The sequence below is a fragment of the Anoplophora glabripennis genome, unplaced genomic scaffold (genome assembly GCF_000390285.2).
Source record: "Anoplophora glabripennis isolate ALB-LARVAE unplaced genomic scaffold, Agla_2.0 scaffold277, whole genome shotgun sequence".
Lineage (NCBI taxonomy): Eukaryota > Metazoa > Arthropoda > Insecta > Coleoptera > Cerambycidae > Anoplophora > Anoplophora glabripennis.
In genome coordinates this window covers 202,170-228,471 of record NW_019416368.1, presented here as the reverse complement: position 1 = coordinate 228,471, position 26,302 = coordinate 202,170, and the positions used below count along the sequence as shown (strand labels likewise).

The window sequence follows — 26,302 nt, the reverse complement described above, 5'->3', positions numbered from 1 at the left end:
GATAGGTTAATAATTGTAAATAAAACCAATTTATCTTTTAAAATAACTATTTTTGCCATTTTAAAACATACATAATAAAAAAACAAATAAATAATTAATCTGATTGATGTGAAATATTTACATAAAATCGTTTTTATAAACATTTATGTGGTACTATTGTTTTAAGCAGTATATATTTTTAATTTCTTAATGTCACTGTCAATGATTTCTGATATTGCAGCCAATCGGTACTAGATATATTAAATTAACCGATGGTAAACAAAACAGCAACAAAATTAAATCGAGAACAGTTTAAATTTAAGCAGAATCTGATCCTGTTCCGAACGCTTACAAAGAGCAACGGCGGTTAACTATCGCTGCTCTGAGAAATTTCATACAGTCACTTCTGAGGAACTGTCACTGCTAGTTTACTTCATACCTGGTATGATATGACGGAATGGTAAACGGGTAAGAAACAAACTGCCACTAATTCAGTGAAATTGGCCGAATACGTCATCATGGCTGTTTTGTATAGTGTAAGTGTATAACCTTATAAAGTTAATTAAGTGTTTAGTGTATTTTTGTGTTTTCATGTTTTTCTGTGATAGGAAAATCAAGAAAGGGCTGATATAGTCATAGACTACTTTTTGTCAGGAGCAAATTAAACGAAATCAAACAGATTATTTCACTTAATAAGTACCGAATCAAAAAATGTTTTTAAGCTTGCTGCAACATTTAAGAGATTAGGGAGCTTTGAATGTCGATACGCTAATGTTGGACGTGAACATACTGAGAGAATGAGAAACTTAAAAGCGGAAATTTTAAACGCCTTTAGAAAAGGATTTTAGTACAAGTACTCGATGGTTAGCCACAAGATTTCAAGTATGTCATATGCTATAAAAATCAGGTGAAGAAACAGATTATTTACTTATATTTTGTATTTCATTTATCATTGTATTACTATATTATATATTATATATATTTGAATTATGTTATATAACTTATTAGGTTGTTTCACAGTTATTTCAACGAATTAAATTTTCATTTATGTGGCTCGTGGCGAACACCCCTTCGATAAAAGTAACGCGCCAAACGGCAGTACTTCACGGCTGTTGATGTGGAAATTTACTTTTTAATAATATTTGCTTTTTAACAATCTTTCTTTGAAATTGTAAGATTTGATAACAACGGATACCGCAATTCCCAAGTGTGTATGCGCTGCGACTGCGTTAAATTGTTTGAGGTTATACTAGCTGTCCAGCAGCGGGGTATGAAAATTACTAAAAAAAAAGTTACCAAAGAAATTTATGTAGGTATATAAAAGTTTTGTTACTAAAAAATCAAGTAACCGTTAGTAGAAACAACGGTTTTATTAATGTTTTCTTTTTTGTTTTATTTTAAATTAATTTATCAAATGAGTTAAGTAATTGAAATTATATTTATTTTGAAGAATATAGAAAAAACTCAATAATAATTAATATAAGTACTTAATAAATTATACCGCATAAAGTACTTAATAAATTATAGCGCATAAAAGATAAAATAAATACAAAAAAAAAGGTAAACCTGACTTTTTTCTTTAATGGAAAATGCATTACCATTAGGTAATAATTTCTTTCTAATAGCTTGATATCAGTTGAATTTTTTCAATGTCATATTGCAGCTGTAGTTAGGTACAAAGTATAAGCAAACATCCACTAGATTTTTGCTAGACCCCTAGAAGCAATATTTAAAAATGTTTGACCTCTATCTATGTGGGTAAGGTAGAATGTTTAGACCTGCGTTTAATAGGATATTTACGACGGTTGTAAAATAGCACCTTTTGACTGCTGCGACATTAAGGTTGAATGAAAAATAAACCTCTATCTTTGATATATAATTGATTGGATTATGTGTTAAAAACTTTATGACCTGTAGTGTAATCATAATAATTGCTGTGAAAATATGTACGTGCATTGTGATTATATCAACACCAAAATGATACAAAAAACCTGCTCAGTGGACGAATTGATCTGTGTGACACAAGTTAATGGCCTGTCAAGCCAGTCAAAAGTATACAAAATACCACGAAAGGATTAAAAAATTATTAATGCTTATTATGACCATATATTAAAAGTCTTATTACAAGTAATATTAAAATAAGAATGGGGTAATCCACCAAGAAACCGCGTAGTTACTGAAAAAAGTTGTACTGCGGTATAAAGTTATTTAAAACTGTACTGTGTGAAACGATCTGGAATCTGTTATAAACTGATATTTATTACACCTACTTATTTGACGATTCAATTGAAAACGTATTTTAAGTTGGCTTGAAAAAATGAATTAAATAAGCACTATAGTCTTCTCAAAAGATATTTGCTGTAATATCCCAATAAAAACATAAAAAAGTTAATGGTTGGCCATAAATCGATAATTCAGAGTCGGATACCTTTCCCACTTTCATTTCAGTGTAGATGAAAGGCCGTATATTTTCTGTGTCACATCATTTACTAATACTTTTTATTGTTTTTTAATGAAAAGTGAAAAAGTTTATAATTTAATACCGTTTATAAAATGTATAAAAATACAGTCACTTTTAAATTAGGAAAACAATCCTCCCATTTTAGTTATTGATGTGGTTTATTTCTTTAACATTTTTTATACAATCAGCATTTACTTAACATAATTATTCTAATTCTAACTAAATCATTGCATAGAAATAGATATAAAACGGCAAAATTATAATTTTTTTATTTCTATTTGCTTAGATATTCATAGATTCATCTTTATTTGAGTAAATATATAAGTAATTTTTATAACAGGTATTGAATTTATTAAATAACATTTGACAAATTCAACTTAAGGCTTTCTTTCATTAGTTCTCTCAATTTAAAATTGAGATTATAGATTTAAAAAGTTGAGTATTTTATTGTCAGTCACTATTTTTTATTTAGATATCCCCAGAAATGAATATCTAAAGGATTTAAATCCGAAGAACGAGAAGGCTATGAACCGAGCTGCCGCGTTCTACCCACCTATCATTCATTATTTGTACAGGATCTCCCAATATTCCGTGTACATAGAACGACGAAAGAATTCAAATCTGTTCACTGCTTCTTTAGGTTTATGAGTTCATGGAGTCCTTGAGTTTATGGTAATTTCTGACAAAGGCCTACGAGGTTATAGAATAACCTTGACTTTTGGTTCCAAGGTTAGTAAACCATAAATATAGTGATCATTTGAATTCCTTCGGCCTGTTCAATACGCTCGCAATTTCATGAGCTTATGAGGTTATTGAGCTCATGAGGGGTTTCTGATAAAGGGTTGAAGGGTAATACGAGTAGAGTTCCCCATTCCAAGGCTTTGGAACCCATCAAGATCGTCATTAGATACGAATCTCCTCGTACTGTCACACAGATCCATTTTTGAAATAAACAACGTAATTTTTTCTTAAATTATTGGAAATCATTATTAAATTCTTCCGACATCCAATATATCCTAGTAATTCCTTAGTAAATCCTCCTACATCCCAGTAATTCCTTGCTGAGATGTAGGGAAACCATTTGAATTGATGACAATTCATAAAAATATTGTGCAAAAATTTATATTTTTTTCATGTAAAAATAGTAACATTTCAAAAACAAAAGATATATACTTCCAGAAATGAAGAAAAATCGATAAAATAAGAATACATGAAAGACAGTGTTTGATCAAGATAATAATTAACTATATTTTTAATTACAAATACGAAATTCTTATTCAACAATCAATTTTGAGAGCGTTTATATCTTCTTTGCACATAAGTAATTATCAATTGAAATCATTATTACACAGTAAATTCATCTAAATCCCTGTACATCATTAGTACATCTCAGTACATCCCAGAAGAAATCCTAGTACATCTTCATAGGTCCCCACGTATGTTCCTCCTCTATGGTATGGTAAAACCTATGCAAAAAAAAATCAAGAAATTAGTTACGTTCAAATAGGAATTGTATTTTAAAAATTCAAATACTTTTTTTCCAGTTTCGTGCCTTAATTTTTTAGGCAAATATAACCATTATGCCTTATATCTACGCCACTGGTTCCAGTTGGGACCTTCGAGCATATACTACTGGCGGTAGCCTCCCAACGGCTGAACGGCTTACTCGACGAAGAGAGAGATAGCTACTATGAAGGCACTTGCCATCTCTCTCTCGCCGAATGTGATTGGCTGTTCCTGTCACGCGGTATCAGTTGTGAGCTAATCACGTTCGGTGCGAGAAATGTAGCACGTACCTTCATAGCAGCTATTTCTTTCTTCACCTTGTAACGTGCCCGGTCATTGGAATTGGACCTCCAATAGTACATTCTCGAAGGTTGGGACTTACTTTTTTTACGTTCTAAGCCATTTTATTAATGTTCATGCGCACAAAATTTTATTTCACTGTCTTTATTTGTTCGGAAGATATTTAGTAAAACAATAACATAATATATAATAAATTCACATAGTAATAATATGTCCACGTGTATTGTTCAGAAATAAGTAAATAAATTTTAGTTGAAAATTATAATAGTTACGAAAGACATACAAGGATAACTTTTTGTCCCAAATTAAACGGAGAATCCAAAAAATATTGTTTTTTAAATTTAAAGCCAGTGGCGTACTAATATTTTTTTACTAAAGCAATGGGGACCCCTATTTTTTCCGCCACTGGTAGTAAAGTAAAAAATTTAAAAATTCTTCAAAGATCACACGTACAGTGCCAAATCATTTATAAAAATATTACAGGTGAAACCTCATCACTTACAGAAAAATTCCAAAAATATTATTTTTTTCGGAAAATTTTAACGTGCTGTATCTCAAAAAGTAAACATTTGTCGGGTATAGTTTATTTAGCAAACTGACATTATTTTTTAATAAGTTTGATAAAAAAAAGTGGACCACCCTATATATTTTTTAAATCTGGAGTTTAAAAAACACGTTTATACAGGGTGTTTCAGGATTACATGCAAAAATTTTAAATATGAATTGGGAATCGGAAAATAAGAAAATATGTTCCTATGGACGTATGTCCGAAAACGGAAGTATCATATGTACCTATTTAATGTGGAACACTTACAAATTTTATATTTTTACTCAAAAACTGCTTATTTCATGATAAAAATGAAAGAAACGAAAAAGTTTTTAAATTAATCTGTCTCGCCAAAAGATGTATTGCAACAATTGAAATCTTAACGAGTCAAATGTTTTCATGAAAAATATATAGGGTGTTGTTGATTTCACCCGTTTCAAATAAGATTATTTTAACGAAAAAATACTGGTTAGATGGGCCTCGATCAGTATAACATCTGTACCAAAATTCAGGATTTTATCTGTTTTTTTGATAGCCATTTTTAAACGGCCGTAACTCTTTAACAAATCGTTTCCGGACATACGCCCATAGGAACTTTTTTTCTTATTTACTGAAACACCCTGTATAACAATATCCCATTATATTTACATACTCTATGAATTCCTGAATTTTCGTAGTTAAAATTAGAAACAATCTTTATTTATTATAGCAGTTGCAATAGTCTGGCATAAGTTATCTGTATCATAGTTAGTAGTTTGCTGTTACCATTTTTAATTCAATATTAGAAAATTCGTTAAAAATTTTTATTGGAACAAGTATAACAAACAATTGAACAAAAATATCTAACTTTTTAGCAGATTTAGAATACCTTAATAGGTTTCTTGAAACAAACGCTATGTTATTTTTATTTTAAAATAGATAAAATATTCATACGTTAATTTTATTAATACTTTAAATATTAGTGATATTGGGAGATAATGTTATATCCGCAAAAGTATTCTTATTACTTATAAGAAGACCAATTATTATCCAGCGTTACATAATTCTCTCAACAATACTGTTTGTGGTCGAGTTTTATTTTCTTTATAGGTGTTAAAATTCCATCAACGAGCCACCTCTGAGCACCGAACAGTTTGTTGCACCTTGTTAATAACGCTGACTTTGCATATTGCTAAGCTTTTTGTACTGCCGTTCTTGCTGCACGTTTTAGGAACGCTATTAAATGCTGTGCATATGGCATATACGCGTTTAATTTTCATATTAACTTTTTTCACACTTACGGCCAATATCATTTAGAAACTTTATAGACGATTTTAGAACGTAGTAATTAATCACATTCTTTAAGATGGATTTTTAAATCAAATTACATTCTCGAAATAATTAGAGATATGCAGATATTTAGTATCATCATTAATAAATCGTTGGTAGTTTAATCCGAAACAGTTTTTTTAACAGTGTTCATACACAGGGTGTCGAATTTTAGACGTATTCTCCTATAGGCTGTGATAATATCAATAATACAAAAAAAGTCTCTCAAACAACTTACCCATTAAGCCAATTTCACATCTATCTATCTATATCAAAAATATAGCAAAAAAATTTACACATCTGCGAGGGTATATGATTACTATTTTTCTTTTTGAAATATATTAATAACGCATAAGATAGGTTCTATAATGACAACGGTGTCTTGCTTTCATATTATTTTCGGAGTTTTTGATATTTTTTCGAATTTTGGGATACCTACTGCTAAAGCCATATTTTTAAACATTAAGTTACATTGATGCGGAACGTTTGGACACAATATTCATTTATCAAATTGGGCCTTAAATTCAACAGGAAATTCAAATATACAATAATATACAGGGCATTGAAAAAAATTAGTTATACAGGGTGGCCGCCGAGGTCTCCGAGATAATTCGAATATGAATTCTGTACCTAATTTTAAGCGAAAATGATTATATTCATTTTCCCGAATTCTCTACGGTTCGTGAAATATCGGGGTATGAAATAGCCAAGTCGTATGGGTAGTTGCTAAAAAGTAAATTACATTGTTGCAACTAGAAGGCTCCCCACATGAAAAAGATCGCGGTGACCAAGCAATGGGACCACCACGACCTATCTATAGATTTGGATACTTTTCATTGAGGAAATTAGTGACACTTCTTCCATAATGGTATGGAGCACCATCATGTAAAAAGAACATCGTCCTTCTGATTTGAAGAGGAATGTCCTGAAGTAGTAAAGGTATATCGTTCTCCAAATAAACCCGGTACATCTCGCTGTTCAAATTTCCGTCGAAGAAATGTGGTTCGATAACTTCATTATTAATTATTCCAGCAACATTTACGGAGAATCTTCTCTGAAAATGGATTTCTCAAATAGCATAAGGATTTTCGATTGCCCACACATGGTCGTTGTGGAAATTGATTCCACTTCTTGTAAATGTAGCTTCGTCACTTAAAAGGGTTCTTGGAAGAATATCCAAATGATTGCTCTACCGTTCACAAAGACTTTGGGGAAGGTCCGTGGGGATCCGTTCTTGTTCTGTTTTAATCGCGGTTTCCACCTTGTTTTTAAATGTTAATTTAAACATTAGTTGCAAAAAGTTGTATGCACCTCAATCTATATTTTATCACAAATCTGGGATACTTACTGAGTTCTTTAGTGCACACACAAATCGTTGTATCCACGACCTATAATTAGAAAAAAAAACAGTTTTTTTTTTTTCAAAACAATCCAAAAATCTTTTCTGTACATTTGTAGCATTGTGAATATTGTAAAAAAATAAATTAGAAAAAAAATATTTTCCGATATTAAGATATTTTTATGAAAAAAAAATATGTTTCTGTAAAAATAAAACATTTTCAAGTTAAAAAAATAAATAGGATATGCAAAATGACAGTGACAATTTCAATCATTCAAATCACAATGAATGAAAAATTGCAGTGGTTTGAGTTCTTGAGGGTTTCCTTGGAATAGTTTGAGGTTAAAAGAAACCGAAAACATCCTTACTCTATTCATTATTTGTAAAGTTCTCTCACGTCTAACAAAAATCCTTAAATAAGCAATTGTTTACATTTTTTCAGTCAAGTTTCTTCAATGAAAATAAAAGGTTGTCAAAAATCGATAAGAATGTAGGATGCTTTGAAGTTTTCAAAACCCTGCTTAGATTTTCTGTACGGTCATTAGTTCAAAAGTTATTTGCTTTGAATGACGATAACTCGGCGACAAATCATCGTACAAAGCTCTAGAAAAGCTGAAATTAAGAAGTATGAATCTAACAAAAAATGCAAACAAGCGAGATGCCAAAAAAAATGCACGTGGATCTTCTGAGAGGGAAGTAAAAAATTTAGGAAAATTTATTTCCACTTGATTGGTTTCCTGAAGATAGTCAACGATCAAAAGTTTTTACTTTTAAATCCTCAAACTAGAAACATCCAGTTTGCTTTTTTATTACGTTAGGACCGTTTTTCGCAAATTTACAGTCTTTTCAAACACACAAAAAATAATTTTTTTATCCTGTAATTTTTATGACAAAATTAACGAAAAACAAATTCTTGTAGTCGATGAAATAAATAGAAACTCATTTTCTTTACTTTACTCGTCAATGTACGAGAATTACATTGGAAATTCTATATTATCTTTTATTCTCAGATTTCTCAAATTAATTTGTTGGCAATGCCAATAACGCTCAATACCAGTAGTGGTAGCTAGTCACCGCAATTATCTCACTATGGGCGTAAGCGGAAATTGCCGAGTTATTAGAAAAATAATTTTAATAAGCAAACTCTTACGAACTGCATCATTGGAAGAAGTAATTCTAAATTAAATATTTTTCTTTTTTAGTACTCAACAATCGAAAATCAAAAAATGACAATTGTAGGCAAATCTTTTGAATGAAAATATTTAAAAAAAGACCCTATTTTATCCTCCGTTATAAAGTTACTATATAATCAACGAGTTTACAAAAAATATATCTGCGTAGCAATATATGAGTATTAATAAATCAACCTAAGAACCTGCAGTATCTTAAAAAGTAATTGCTATTTTATAAAACACATATTTCCGTAAATATGTTACATAGGTTTATACGCCTCTAAACGCTTTTTAACAAAAATTATAATAAACTTCGGTAATAACAAAACCCGATGAAAAAATGTGAAACGATTATGTCTTTATATGTGAAATCGAGTAATAATATTCCTCTTTCAATCAGAAAATATAAATATGTTTGATAAAATTTTTACCATAAAATTAAATAAGTTTCAGTTACGCTCATGATTTTAACTTCAAGCTTTGATTTCTATTTATCTCAAGATAATCACGTGGAGAAGAGGTATATTTTTTTGGCAAGTGCGGTAAATTTTCTAAGAATACACATTTTATTGAAGATATAACAATTCAATTAGTGAGAACTTCACTCCGTAGAAGGAATTTTGATATAATCAACACTGTTTTGCTGAATATGAACTCTGTAAGTGGAATAAATGGTAAATATAATTTTCCATTTAGTTTTTTCTGAAGTACCGTATAATCTTCCATTACGAATTATTTTCTATATAATTATCAGTCGATTTAAAAAGGTATAAGCTTTTTTAATAAATCATTTTATTTTTTGACAAGATCTCAAGTAGTGCTCATATTTTAAAGTGAAATCTAAAAATGTGCAATCATTTTTGTAATCCGAACCTTCCACTATAATTAATAACTATTAAGGAATAAACATATTTCAATTAAATAACACAAGTGATATAAAAAAATTGAAAATGAATAGAAACGAATGTATAATATGTTGCTGGCATTTTATAGACAAGAAATCGCACTTTTAGTAAAACAATGATAGAACTTCCTTTAATTTTTCGCATTAAAACATCACGGAGAACATGTAAACATCAGAAAGCATACCATTCCTGTTTTGTCCAGCAAATTTGTAAAGATGCTCAATAATAAAAAAAACACATCACAGAAATGAGACAACCCCCAAATCCAAAAGCCAAAGGCTTGTGCGGAAGGGGGCTACACTTGAAAAAACTTGGACAAACACCCATTATCCATCGACATTACCAGTGCCGACACCGGGGATCGAACCCGGACCAGAGTAGGAAGCCTAGCCGAGAAATGCTTGCCACCGCACTCTCGACCGACTGCGCTGCCGTGGCGATTACTGCGCTACCGTGGCGATTAATGGTATTAATGTTGTAGTATAACAACCCCGGGTTCGATCGAAAAAAAAAATAAACGTTGTTGTGGCCAAAAATATGTGATCGTCATAAGGAATACCTACGTTGTATGTATCTATTTTGTTAATTGACCGGAAGGCGCTGGCTACTAACTTTAAAGAGGGGAAGTATAGTTTAATTTTATAAAACAAAAGCAGAGTAAATACACCTAACTTTATTATTTACGTATAACAGTCTTCAAATTGAACATGTAACATAGAAAGAACAGCAAAACATTAACAACCATTTAACATAAAATGAGAGTGCCAGGCTCACCTAGAGCTTCTGAGGGGAAAGAGCATGGCAGAGAAACCCACGATCGTTGCTCTAACTACCCAAATGTAAATACAAAACAACCGCTAACAAAAGACATAAATTAAGATCCTTTGCTAATGATCGCTAATGATAAATAACACCCGACTTATTTAATGTGTCACTAAATGTTACCTCACTCGAATTAGTGATGAGTGAGCACAAGAAACGCTTTATTATTTGTTTTTCAAACAATTTAATCATGACAAAACAAGTTAAATGTGAAACAAAGGAGTTGTTATTGCAATATCTGGGCAGTCACGACAATATATATATATATATATTAACATGTAATAAATAATGAGCAATCGCTAATAATAATTGTATCGATTTTACCTTAGAAAAATATATGCCCTTGAACATAAAGCAATGGAAGCTAAACGTACAGAGAAGAATTGTTATTATTAAACATCTATAATCATCACAATCATAAGATTACATAGAACAATTAACAACAAAGTACTTAATTAACACTTTGATTTTTCACTATTTTGCCACAGCGCCAGCCGATCGTCTCACTACCCATCTCCACTCTGTTTTCACTTCAACTATCAAGGCTTCCTTCCAGAATTCCCCACCTAAGCGTTTGTTTCTGCGCTCCCTTCTACCAACTGTCAACATTACGTTTTCATTATTATACAACACCCATGTAACAGGTGACGTCGAAGTTGATACGATAAGTATGGTTTTGCACAATGTGTGTGGTAATAGTTCCCTAAGAGCATTCTGCGGGATGTGATTATTTTTATAGTATCGTAAGCATGTTTCTGTATGTTCAACAGGCGTGCAAAATTCAAGAAAGGCCAGATAAAATGCAGAGTAAAAATATGCTTTTTTCATTATTTTCAATGTATTGTAAGTTGTCTTATACCCTGAAGAAAACTTATATAACTGGTACAGTGAAGATATGTTGTTTCTAATTTGCTTAGATTTTACTTAGATCCTGGACAAAAAATTACGTTTACAAGGTCCCACCGAGAACTGCGTCGATCGATATCTAAGAAAGTACTCCTCTGGAAAATTTGAAGATTGAAGATGGCAACATGGCAATGCCCCTAGGGCGAACACAACTAAAATATCTAGAACTCTTCGGCACTTCCGGTTATACCGGAAGTCGACACCAACTTCGTTATTTTAAATGGGACACCCTATATATTAATGCATTTTCGGATTCTACATGAAATTTGAGTGGCACTTCCCAACATTCCCTATACCTAGGGGTTATAGAATTCGAGATATTAATATTTAAAGAAAAAAATTGACAGATGCAAAGGTCCGCTGAGATGCTAGTAACTCTTTTCAGGAGCATTATATCAAGTGTATTTTTGGTACCTATAAAGGGCATAAGTAATACTAAATACCAACAAATTAAAACATTTATTAAAACCAACAAATTAAAACATTTAATATTAGGTGTCTCATTTTTGCTGTTACATTTTACATAACTTTTTACTCTGTCATATGCAGATTGAAATTTCCTTTCAACCCATATAAGCATAGGTATATACAACCCATATAAGGTTGTCGTAACTATACTTTTAGAGATGTTTGCAATTTTCTACTTTTTGGACAGTTTTTCTGGTATCAGGCCTGTTGTCAAATTGGCCATTACCAGAAACACTCCAAAAACAATTGAAAAAACTTGACGTATCTGCCAGACTACATAAAAAAATTAATACCAAAAAAAATTAATACGAAAAAAATTTTATCTGAATCATGTAGCTGAAATATAGCAATCGCAATTAAAAAATTTACCGCATCAGAGTATAGCCATAATATCAGGAATTATTAATAAAATTGTACTGTATTTTCCAAATTACAAATACAAAGTAAATAACTTGCTTTATTCTACTGTTCTTTAAATCTATTTGTTAAAATAGTGAATGAAAAAATGGTTCACTCTTATTCCAAGTATCAGATTTAGTGACAGGCAGAAATATTACTATCGTATTTAAGAGTTTGTTAAACACATAATTAAACTAGCCTAATAAACAAATAATACAACAACAAATTAATACATTAAACTATTTCAGAAACCCAGAAAAATGTAGAATTACTGAAATAATAATTGAGTTTGTATAAGTTTTGATAAATGTACAAAGAATGTAGCATATACATACATACAAGTTCTCCCATTTCTAATCTAATAAAGGAAAACAACAATTTTTCGTTTTTCCTTTGAGAACATTTTTTGACATCCCTTCATCTCTAACTTTAACCCTTAAGTCACATCCCTAGAATTTTAAATGAACAAAGAATTAAGATACGTTATCATAAATGCTATTTATTTTTCAATACCCCTTTGTTTTGTTTTAGAAATTTTGTGAAACTGGCTAATTTTTACTACTTAATATTACTTACCAGCTCCTCTAATAAATATTGAAAAATCATGAGCATTAACTTTCATACAATATAGCGATTGCTGCACATTTAGCAACTTTTGTAAAATTTTTTGATAGCATTTGTTTATGATGTATTACAAAACGCAGACTTTACTTTTCAGGTGACTGTGCCATAAAGTCTTTTGAGAGTGGTACAGTAGAAAATAATCATTTAATTTTGAAACTGTCGTTTCATTTGTAATTTCTAAGTCTATGCTACAATAATAGAATTGTGGAAATTTACAAAGGCATTTTGAAAATTTTGATGGTGTTTATACACGAAAAATGTAAATGAATTGAACATACATGATAAATTGTACAAAATTATACATTTGAGTGTATTTTTCTTTTTGCGATGTATTGTTACCTTTAACGTTGTACTTTTATATTTTAAAATGTATTATTCATTACCCTTTATGTGTTTTTACTATATTTGTAAATATACGAATAAAAGTGTGTGAATTTACATGACCTGATTTGGCTCAACCAATCAGATCACCGCGCGCATGTGGAGAAATGTGCTTGATATTCAATAGGCATGTTTACATTCATTTGTGCCGTAATAACATAGCATAGCTATATTAACTACCTAAATATAATGTTATAAATAAATACCGACATAAATAAATAATGTGACCATGTAAATTATACAGATACCTAAACCTCTCGGTATATCTACATTTACGATTATTGAATATTATGAGAAAAATTGGGCGTCGTAAATATACATATATCGATAATGCAAATTTCCGTATTGGGTAAATTACACAAAATGTGTAAAATTACATGCTTAATGTAACTTTATTTGTATGTCATAATTTTACATTACCTACTGAGACGTCAAAATAACAAATCTATCTTTCGTACATTGTTTCACTTTTCATAAAGCCATCCGCTTTGCACATAATTATATCGTGTTCAAATGTGAAAATGTTTCAATTTTAAATAAGAGAAATATAACTCCATGAAAAGTGAAACAATATAATATATTCCGGATATTTTCGACTATTAATGTAATTGTCAACTCATTTTATTAATTTAAAATACATTTTCTGCAAGATTTCTTTTCAAATTCCACATTTCCAATACCACCAAACCTTTATTTTAAGGACTTGCCTCATCGTGTAGCAAGATTTATGTTACGAGTTCTTAAAATCATTACAGACTGTTATTTTATAAAATTAGTTTTTATTGATTCTCAACAGAATTTGAATTATTTCACTAAATATAAAGATAGAGTTCTTGGTATAAAGCATTAAGAGCATGGAGAGTTATATTACCACATGTAATAAAATAAAAAGCATAAAAATAATTTTAAAATATCCATGTTCTGAAAAGAATTTTGGACACTGTAGAAAATTATTTTGTTTTAACACTATTTTCCTATAAAATCCTCTTAAAAGTTATAATAATAACTAACTCGTGATCCAAGAGTTATTTAAATTTATATGAATAGTTAAAACATTTAAAAAAATCATGACTTAACAACGCAATACTTATGACCAAAATAAATTTAGGATTGTATAGAGGATTTATTATTTAATTGGAACAAGAATATTCATGGTATTTTTGCAATAATACTCTATATACAATACTTTATATTTATATATCTAGATATATCTACATATCTATATGTATATCTAGAGTGTTGTAATAGTGCAATGCTCTAACAGTAATAGTAGATTGGGGGTGCCTCAGTCTGTCAGTTAGGTCACCTACCTATCCACTCCTGCCTCTGAGCCTTCTCGAATCTACCTGACATGACATGGCATGTCTCTCACCTCATCCTCTTGCAACTCTTCGATACCAAAGACTTTATGTCTTAAACTCCTGAAGGATGTGCATTGTCCTAGTAGATGGATAGGGGTAACCTCGCCTTCTCCACATATCGAGCATAACGGGTCCTCCTCAATTCCTATTAAAATTAAATACCTCCTAAGTCTGCAATGGTCTGTCAGGACCCCCACCATTTGGTTTAGGGCTCAAGGATCAAGGCTCAACCTATTTCGTCTTAGATTTGTTAAGACCATATGTATACCTGTCTACCTGATGCCTCTCTACATCTTCTGATTCATCCTCCAGTTCTAACCTAATTCTTGCAATATTATATATCTATATGTCATTTCAAAAAAGTTTTTTTTAATAACATTCTCATTTTTAAACTAAGGGAAAAATTAAAAAAAAACAGCGAAATGAGTATAAGGTATATTTTAAGAAAAACGAAAAAACAACGAACAAAATAAGATAAAAATAACCTTTCCATAAAATAACGATATTTACTTTCAAATGTATATTTGACTTTTTGAGTAGGTAATCCCACTGTTCTAGCAAATTGCTTACATTTAGTTACATAATAATACACACAACAAAAAAAAAAACACCACCAAGAAGCTGATTATGCTTTCGATATGTAATCTATCATTTACAAAATGATCAACAAAATCATCTACTGCCGAAACAAGATCAAAATTGTAAGTTTTTGCATTGATTTATATGTGTTGCACAGTAAAAAATAAAGGTATAAAATCAAAATAATTTATGAGTGAAATTATTTTGGTATGGGGTCGCTCATAAAATACGTTCGCAAACATGGGTGGGGAGCGTGACATTCTCAGAATAAATACCGGTTATAGATTTTTAGTTAGAAGAATGTGAGAATGAGAACATAATGTAACTAAATCAAAACATTAGTTGTAAAAGTTACGCTATCAGATAATACTAACCATAACTAGTCCACAAATGTTTACGTTTGTAGGCCGTCAGGATCTAGAGGGCACTGCGATCGACACCCTCAGATTTAACAAATTAGTTATTTATCATTATTATTTATTACATGTAGTACTTTTATTGCCCTATTGTTATAGTTTAAGTAACAATTATCCTCCTTTTAAGGTACGCTTTCTTAGATCTTAGATGGCATTGATCGTGCTGCCCCCTGGCCTAATTTCCCCTAAAAATATGGACAATTAAACGGGCTCTCTTGTTCTGTATATCTAATGGGCAAACGTTTTTCAATGTTACTAATGTAAGTTTTATTCAACTAACAAATAATGGTTAATGAACATTCACTCAACAAACAAAATTGTTGAATTCGAGTTAAAATGTACTCATTTTTTTTACGGTGTTAAATCCACTATAATAATGAATAAATCAATTTTGTGAAATCAAGTTTCCTTTTTCGTTATTGACTCCATCTAATACACCTATTTCAAAAAATGCATTGAAATGTAAGTTTTGTTTTCTAATATGTATAAAATGCAACTCAAATAGTTTTTCTAACTACAATATCAAATGAATTAGCAAATATTAAAACGATATAAATAATTTCACTATAATCAAGTATTAATAAGAATTAACAAACAAGCAGTTAAACTTGAATCAGATTACCTACAGAAAACTTAAAACAAAAAAATCTCAGATTTGAGTAAAGTTCGTCCACTCTGTAGTAATAGTTTCACTCATGAAGTTGCATCATATTAACATGCAGTATGAAAATTTCACTTGGTGTGATGTGGACAGAAATCGCATTAGAAGATGCGACTTATGTGAAATTGGTGTATAACCCAAACAGGCGCATACAATATTTAGTTTTAATCATTGTTGCTGTATCCACGCGACCATGTCTTCAATGTGTGTTAATTAGCATTCATGCTGACTTTGCCATGTAACCCAATTAATATGTATACATGTAATTTTAAGCGTATTTTACAGATTCAAAGGGCAGTGGAGAAATTAACAATAAAAAATTTCAAACCCCATTAGAATCAATCACATCTGATGAACATGTTAAGGGTCGTCTACCGTAAATACCTAAAACCAATTAACAAAATAACCATTGGTAGCATGAAAAGCTTTAACAGACCAAAAGCTCATTACCTGCAGTAATATAGCTAAATGCAAACACAGCAACAAAGGCAGAATTTATAAGCTGTTAGACAGGTACCCACGCTGATTACTGATCATATTACTATGCAATCCGTATGTGATAATAAGCGTATACTGAGTGTTTGGTCTGTTGGACATACACCGACCGCCTGGAGCACGGTGTGCTTTATTAGCTCTTCCGTGGTCAGTAAACACACAAGGGTTGCGGGATTGCATTGTCTTTGTACGGTAAATATAATAATTGTCTTTTGCTTATCCATATATAAAATTCGCAATTAAACAAAGTTGCTTAAATGCCCATTACTAACCCGTTAACCCGTTTAAGACAAATATTTTTACTCGCAATAGGTAAACTCACTATAAAATTATTCAAATTAAAAGAATTATAATCAATGGCCTAAAGTTTAACATGTAACTTCATTCTTTGACCAAAGTTCTAATCACTAAAAATGGCACCAGGTTTCTCTTTTCCTGTTTTATCACTGTCCAAAAAACGTCGTTTTATTTTCGTGTCGAAATCTACCAAGTTCTTTGAGTCAAAATAGTGAAATGTAACTTATGGATTATTTTTTGCTCTCTTTCTTATTCCTAATACTTCGAGGGATTGGTATTGCACACTTCTATGTTGCATTGTTTCCATATGGTGCACAATGTTTGATAGATTTCTATGAAATGGTTTCATATCTCTTTCATGGTGCAGAGGTCGAATAATTCACTATTCAAAATGTCAAACCGAAACCAAAATGACAGAACATTGATACCCAGAAAGTTATATTTATACAAAAACCACACACACATGAATAAAATGAGCTAAAATAATAGATGCACTTGCATTATTATATATATCCCTAAGACAGTTTATTTTAAATAAAAATATTTAAATTAAAATTTTGACAACTAGAATATTTTACCTACTAAGAACCTACTAATTTTGAAAATGGGCATTAATTCGATATTTTGTTCAAATAACCAGAATGTTCATATCAGAAAGACTAAACCAGCTTTTCAGTACACCATTTGACTAAAGATTATATTGCAGAAAATCTAAAAAAATAAAGAAATCAAATTTTACTGACGATGAAATAAAACTCTGAAATTTTTTTATTAACAGAAAGAAATTTAGATAGATAGATTTATGTAAAAAAAGGGTTGTGTAAAAATCTTAATTATTAAAAAGTGAAAGTTAGAGTAGCGTAAACCGGACTCATAAAAAAACATAAAGACCTCATCGTAGTAAATGATGTATATCAAAATAAAGCTTGTAAAATGGACAAAACGGAGCTATTATTACATTTAAAGAGTTTTCATATAGTATGGAGCTTCTAGAATAATTTCATAAAAATCAAAATAAGTCAGTGGACGTTACTCTAAAAGAAAATAAATCAGTAATTTTAACTGCATTGAAAAATAACCTCAAAACATTAAAGGCGTGAATTTATGAATCAAAGTGAATCAAGTATAAAAACAAACAAACAAGTTTAAAAGTCAAGTCCAAACCAATAAAAACAGTTATCAAGAAATTTACCAAGAAAACCTTGGACGAAAGTCAGCTGTCAAAGATCGGACTGTAATTCCAAATAGTAAACAAGAAGTAGGCAACTCTAATAAATTGTATTATTACAAGATACACAGTGCCACAAAAAAAGGGACCAGTGAATTCAAAATACCCAGTGGCTTAAACAAGAACCAGGGAAAGCAGGCACTCAGTGGCTCAAGAAATAAAAAGATACAAATTAGTAGAAGTTAGCCAAAGGTTAGGGAAAATAGCTTTTTGATCTGTTTATTCAAAAGTTTTCCAAATTCAAATAAAAATATAATTTGTAGTCTTTTAACTAATGATATCAATGTTTTGAAAATATTTTTAAATTGGGGTTTTGTCTGATGCGTTCTTCAAATCATTTGATAATCTGAAACTTCAGTTTCAACATGAAATAACATTCAAATTTCTGGTGAACGAAGTAGTAAACGTAATATTAATATACGAATACTAATATGGCAAAAGAAAATAGTTTTATAAAAAATGACTTTTTTGCAGAAATAGTAGTTACGAACAAATTAATAGACTTAATGATAAATAAATAATTAGGTATCGAATTTGTTTGATTAGTCATAAATATCACTCATTTGCAGCCATCTACTACCGTTTAGTGATAAATCTCACTCAACGCTACTACCAAGCAGTACCTAGTATGGGCTTCGCAAATCAACTGACAAATCAAATTCTATTTTATTTTCCAGTTCCAGTATGAAAAGAATTAAAATATTATAAATTTGATAAACTGAGCAAACTTTTGAAGTCTTAACGATTATAGTAGTATTATTCAACTAAAAAAAAAACAAAATAAAACAAAATTTTGAATATATTAAATGTTAAAATATCGTTAAAAATTATGTTACATAAAAATATGAATATCTTCCTCAGAAGAAATTTGAATAAGGTTTTCAAGGTACATTTTAATAAAATGTAAAAAGATATTCTGGTATTAATTCCAAATTCTGAACAGAAGAGAATAATTCTCATCACAATTACCAATTACGATTATCGGGAGATATTGGCATATTAGAAAGGAAGTAGCTCCAAATCTAAATATTTTGGAAAATAATCTAAAATTAAAAGTGTTTCTTGAATGATGCATATCTGACATGTTTGTACTGCAGCACAGATAAAAGAATATACATTACTGTAAATTAATTCGTAGGTAATTAATATGCTAATTTATAAAATGCAAATATTCTAAATACATTTAGAATAAAAAATGTTAAAGCAGCAACACTTGAGTGATCATTTGGATGGTAAATTGGTATCGTTAAGGAATTGTTGTTAGATAACCGGAAAAATAAATAATGCCTTGACTACCCAAAAAAGAGTGGCGAATATAAAAAATTGAAATTATTGTTTTCGAACAGTCATTTCATGAGTTTGTCTTTTAGAAAACTTGTTTCCATTATGTATTTGGTACGCTGTAAACAAGTTTAATTAAGTAATTGGTAAATATAATTGACTTCGGCACACCTGTCAGGAAATTGCATGATTTGTCAATTAGATTTGTAGATGGAAATTTATACTAAATTACCAATGAACAAACCATCGCTTAAAAATATTCACGAAAAAAAAAACTACTGTAGTTTAACAGTTTAACAAATTGTAAAGTATAGCGGTTAGCACAAAACAGTCAAGCGTTCTCATTACTTCACTTACTGGGCCGGAAAAATGCCATTCATACACAAATAAGACAAATGTTGCAGTTTATTATTAATTTAATAAAAAGTCGTTCTTCAAAAGACAGTACCAACATTATTTAATGAAAGACTTTCTCAACTTGCCTTTCCGTCGACAAAAAAAAAACCTAGAGGCACTTTTTATGCAACAATCAATTATTAAATTATAACGGATTATTAGAAAATTTGAAACAATTATTTCAAATTCGTTATATTAAATACGAATTTATTAATAGTTGGACGCCATTGGTTTTGTCATTTTCTCCAGGATATAATGATGTACATATTATATAGAGTGATTCACAAACGGTGACCAAAAATGAAACCTCTTATTCTTTGGTGAATTTTAAGGAAAGTATTTCATATAAAGTTTTTATCTAAGACGCTTCGTCAAAAAATACAGGGTGTTAAACTTGGAAAAAAATACTGATTTTCAAGTAAAACTTAAGAAACGAACTGAAAATACACTTCGATATTCAAATAAAATCCGGTTTAAAATTACACAGTAGGCTGCGATAGCAACTTTGACATTCTGCGCTGTTAGAAGAAAGAATAAATACCTAATGCTTTTCATCAGAATCAAGCAACAATAAATTTCAAACAAATTAGGTACATATCGCGCCTGTGTTCGTGGAAATGGAGGTGTTTTTGGGCATGTACCCAAATAAAATCATTAAAATGATGACTATTGTCATTAATTTCATTATTCGAATAAATAACAGAATGATTACTATTTGTCATATCATACAGTGTGTCCCGTTTTTCAGGTTAACACTTCTGGAAATGTGAGAAGTGGACTTTCCGCAAGCCAATTTTTTTACATATAGTATACTGAAAGGAGATTATATTCTACTAATCATTTTATTAATGTTACAAAAGCCTGGCCTACTACGATTTTTTAAAAGGGTTGTTTTTCCAGAAATTGGTATAAGGCATTTTTTTATCAAACAGATAATATTACCAGGCTATTCAACACCCATCAAAATACCCATATTCCAAATTTGAACGACAAATATCTATTGAGTGTTTTTTATGTTGTGCTAAGCTTTGAAAAATCAGACAGCTAAAAATTATAATAAGCAGGTCAAAGATTGCCATGAAAGTGAAAACAAGTACCAATCGGACAAAGAAAAAATACAGACACTTATTGTTAATTGCGGCCATAGTAAAAGTAATAATTAAAGTACAAAAAATGTAGGTAATGAATTATAAATATTAAGTTGTTAAACAAAAAATTGCAAAACAATATAAATTAAATTTTAGTTTTCTCGAACTATGGACTTTTACTTTTGGGGTTTTATAAAACAAAAAGTTTATAAAAACAGGCCAAATAATTTAGATGACCTAATGAATTACATAAAACAAGCTTGTGCAGATATTATGTACTTCAAGACGGTTATGTAAATTATTTTTAAATTTAAGAAGAGGATTAGAAAAATGTGTTCGACTGGAAGGAGGTTTGGTGAAGAAAACTAAAACTTAATTTATATTAACGTTTTGCAATTTTTTTGTTTAAGAACTTAGCATTTATAATTCATTACATTTTTGCAAGTTATTATTTTTATAATTAATTAATATAATTAAAAGTATTAAATTTATAGTGCCTGTATTCTTTCTTTGTCCGATTGGTATTTGTTTTCACTTTTATGTCGATCTTTGACAAACTTATTTATAATTTTTAGTTGTCTTATTTTTCGAGGTTTGACACCACATAAAAAAACACTTAAAAGGCATTTGTCGTTCAAATTTGTTATATGGGTATTTTAATGGGTGTTGAATAGCCTGGTAATATTATCTTTTTGAAAAAAAATGCCTAATACCACTTTCTGGAAAAACGAGCCTTTTAACAAATTGTAGTAGGCCAGGCTTTTGTGACATCAATAAAATGATTAGTAGGATATAACCTCCTTTCAGGGTAACATTTGTAAAAGAATTGGCTTGCGGAAAGTCCACAGCCTTCTCACATTTCCAGAGGTGTTAACCTGAAAAACGGGACACGCTGTATATCTACTGCAAACCAAATAACTGCGGCACATATTCTAATATGCTTCTAGGGTATGATTTTTAGGCTTACAAAGAGAATTTTCACAACGGAAAAAAATTTAATTGAATTTGAGAAACAAAAATATCAAATAGGCTCATATTTGTGCTAAATACATATACACTGTGTCCCAAAAGTCCCAGAACAGCAAGATATCTAGATTAATAGTGAGTGAGCTCTAAATGAAAGAGAAATAATGACGATTTTGATGATGAGAGGATATGGCGATCTCAAAAGGTCATTCGATCAAGTGGTTCATTTATTTAATAATACGTTTCCAAACAGAACGCCAGTATGAAAATCAACTGTGTGCAGAACAATACACAGGTTTGAAGAAACTGGAACCGTAATGACAATAACACTGTTAAAGTATTGCAATTTTGTGGAAGATCCTCAACCTTCTGTGCGTAAGGCTGCTAGAGAACATGATGCAAGTAGTAGATCATCTATTTGCTGAATTTTAGAAATAAACTCTTATAAACCTAACAAAATACATTCACTGCAAGAGTTAAGTGAAGATGATTATGATCGAAGGCTTGATTTTTGTAAAACAATAATGGCAAAAGCTGACCACGACCCTAACTTTATAATTAATATTTGTTTCTCCGACGAATGTACTTTTACTGTTAATGGTTTAGTAAATCGTCACAATTTGAGATACTGGAGTGATCAAAATCCTCAATGGATAAGAGAGGAACACACCCAGAGACCTCAAAAAATAAATATGTGGGCTGGTATTATTGATACTACCATTATTCGTCCGCTTGTAATTGATGGTAATTTAATTGGCCAAAAGTACGAAAAAATGTTACGTAATCAAATTGTACCTGCTTTACAAAACTTAAGACATGAACTTTGACAGAATATGGTTCCAGCAGGACGGTACAACATTTCATATATTGGTGTTCGGCAATTCCTGGATCAAATATTGCTGAATACATAGATGGATTGGGAGGAGTGCTATTGAATGGCCATTACTTAACACTCAATCAAAATTTCTGTACCTAATATTTGATTCTATGCCAGATGGGCTGTTCACATTTATATTAGAAATTCCCGGTTTGTTAAAATCACCTAAGTATAATTAATATTTTTGAATTTAATCCTAAAAATTCTCATAATTCCATTTTGTTTTTTATAGCTATGTTAGATTTCTAAAACAATTAAAATGGATCATTACCTTGCATGGGATACCTATTAGGCTTTGGTGGGGGCGCGAAATCGTCATTGGGGCCCCAAGACATGGCGGCAGCTCTACGGTTTTCTCTCCGTAGCGTTTCCTGTTGAGCACTTCTTTCTTCAGATAAAATCTCCTGAAGTATTTCCTTGATGTCCTTAAAACTAGGCCTTTTACTTGGTTCGTAAGACCAACATTGCGACATTAAAGAATACAAGCGAGGGGGACAATCGGGCGGTAACGCTAAACGTTCACCGTTTTCTATTTTACCAATCACGTCGTTGTTCTTCACACCTTGGAATGGTTTTACACCTAACATTAGAATCTCCCATATGCAGACACCTGAAATAATAATTGACGAGTGAATATAAAATACTTCATACTCTCTGTGCTACCCACCAAACATCCAAACATCACTGGCAGTCGTAAACCTCCTAAAATTAATACTTTCCGGGCTCATCCACTTAATTGGCAATTTCCCCTTGGAGGCCTTGTAATAGCTCTGATCGTCCCCCATCCACCTCNTGTTTTTAACTCATACAGAGTATACAACAGTTTAATACATTTATTATTATAAAACTTATAACCAGTACTAGATGTTCTAATAACGATATGGAACACTTTAATAACAGTTATTGCTATTATTTCGTAAAGGGTATAAAAAACGTTGTATACTAGTTATACAATAATTTAATAAAGAATAAGGTTTATAGTCACTATACAACTGTGCTAGCAATACGCGTTTTATATCCAATATTCACCTGTTTAACTGTCACATATAGTATACAATGGTCTTATAATGGCATATAGAATTCTAATAAAGAATAAAACGCATTTCTTTCAGTGTGGTTTCATTTTTTGATCGCCGTTTGTGAATCACCCTGTAGTACTGTTTAGTAACGTTTAGGACCGGAAAACTTATCATCGTCATTTTTCTTCATGGATATTGTTTAATTTTTTTCGTTATTTTGTACTCACGTGAATTCGCAAAAAAAATTAATAAATAAGATCTTAACAAGACTATAACTTAGATTAGGATCAAAATTATAGGTGGTATTGGAAGAGCTCGATATTTTTTCCAATAACTTCAGTAGCTTCCATTCGAATGAGAGTTATATTTTCATAAAGATTTTGTTAATTTACAAAAGTTTTTATAGAAAATATACAGGCTGTTACAAATTCGTTTCTCACTACAGGGATCTCGGAAACGGTGAGGGCTACGAAGTAGCTTAAATGGGGGCAAAGTTGCGTAATCAGGGGATCAACATTATGCCTCTAAAAAATCAAGACTAACATGATTAGTTTTCGAAATATTTGAAAAAACCGTTTTTGTTTAATTTCAGCCTTATTTGAGGTGATATTGAAAAAAGAACAACACTTTCTCATGACCACTTTTTGCCCTCTATGGCATTATCAATTTTTGTATGTAACGTTTCGTCTCTCCAGGATCATCATCAACTTCATTTTTTTAAATACGGCCCTAGAAATTTTATTACATTTTTTGCAAACCTTCATGACCCCCAATACTGTATTGTCTCAGCCCGAACCAAATTCAGACGGTTTGTCTCTAAAAATTCATCTTCAGTGTATTCGTTCCAAATTTATCTAAGTTATAAGTTATTTATTTAGATTTCTTTGTTTATTGAATTATCGTACATTGTAAGTGTCGTTAGACCCTGTGAAATCTATCTAGTTATTTAAACTATTACCACCATGCGTTACAATAAAACATTTATTATTATTAACTATTACCATCACTTGGTCCATACATAACTTAATAAGTTTTTGTGTCAAAATTAAAACATTATTACAATTTTCATTTTATTATGACAAATTAATTCTTAAAAATGCATATGAACAACCAAAACGCCAACTGAATATTATTCTTTAAAAAATTTCAGTAAATGTTCAAAAACATTTTCGTTTTGGCAAAGGTTAAAAATGAAGATCAGCATAATATTATCGAAATTTATTAAATCAGTATCTAACTGCAACTGTGAAAGTGCATGTCAGATGTATTTGTATGAATATCCTGAAAAAAATAGATCGGAATTTGAATTTTGAGCAAGCCTAGAGAAATCTAAATAAAAAATTAAGATAAATTTGGAACGAATACTCTGAAGATTAATTTTTCGAGACAAAACGTCTGAATCTGGTTAGGGCTAAAGCAGTACAGTATTGGAGGCCATGAAGGCTTGCAAAAAATGTAATAAAATTTCCAAGGTCGTATTTAAAAAAATTCAGTTGATGATGGTCCTGGAAATACGAAACGTTACATATAAAAATTGATTATGCCATTCGATAGAGGGCAAAAATTAGCCATGAGAAACTGTTCTTCTTTTTTCAATATCTCCTCAAATAAGGCTGAAATTAAACAAAAACGGATTTATAAAATTTCGGTTTTTTTTAAATATTTCGAAAACTAATCATGATAGCCTTGATTTTTCAGAGGCATAATTTTAGTCCCCTGATTACGCAATTTTGCCCCATTTAAGCTACTTCGTATCTCTTACCGTTTCCGAGATCCCTGTAGTGAGAAGCGAATTTGTAATAGCCTGTATACACAACCTCCTAAAATTTTTTGAACGATTTTGACAAAATCTTGGCAGACTATAACATAGATAGACGTAAGCTGCAAAAGATTGAAAAAATCACGAACATTTAGGTTTTATAGTTCCTATACAGGGATGGCCAGAAGTACGGAATAAAATTCATATCTTTTGAATGAGTTCATTTTTTTTTAAACGCCGTATCACGTTAACTGATTTTGATTTTTTTCCATCTTTCGGTTATATAATAATTAATTTTTCTTCAACCCCCTAACCCCCAGCTACCCCTACTTTTTTTTCAAATGGAAACATAAGGCATGAGGGGGCTCGTTGAAAAGCTTATAGAAAACCGAATCCAGCCATACCAAATAAACAAGTTTTATTTTTTCAATAGCAAGGTTTTTAGGGTTGTATAAAACACCTACTTAACAAGTGAAATAAAATTTAATTATCTTCAGTGTTATCCTCCATGAATTTGCACAGAATAAAATAAAGAATTTGAAACTGTACCTATCACTGCTAACGCAAAAAAGATATATTTTTTATGTTGCGTTTTTTTGGCACCACTTACTTGCCAGGCTTTCTGGTTAATTTTTCGCTTTAGTTGTAAATTGGAGTTCGAAACGTTACTATTGTGTCAAAATCAAGTTATTTACTGAATTGCAATGGTATTGTCGGAAAGGCAACGCATCGAAATCTTGATATTGCTTGGATGTGGAGACA

The 26,302-nt window shown here is 30.6% G+C and overlaps 1 protein-coding gene across 1 annotated transcript in view; it reads right to left on the bottom strand.

The window, feature by feature from the left end:
• The window catches only part of LOC111691449 (ephrin receptor 1-like), an 85,701-nt gene extending 62,154 nt beyond the window's left edge, over window positions 1-23,547 (bottom strand). The window contains exons 1-3 of the mRNA XM_023454284.1: window positions 23,430-23,547; window positions 23,034-23,372; window positions 14,464-14,623 (exon numbers count right to left, since the gene is read on the bottom strand). Coding sequence (XP_023310052.1) covers window positions 14,464-14,623; window positions 23,034-23,372; window positions 23,430-23,547 — 617 coding nt within the window. The remainder of the gene's footprint in view (window positions 1-14,463; window positions 14,624-23,033; window positions 23,373-23,429) is intronic.
• Window positions 23,548-26,302: the final 2,755 nt, after the last annotated feature.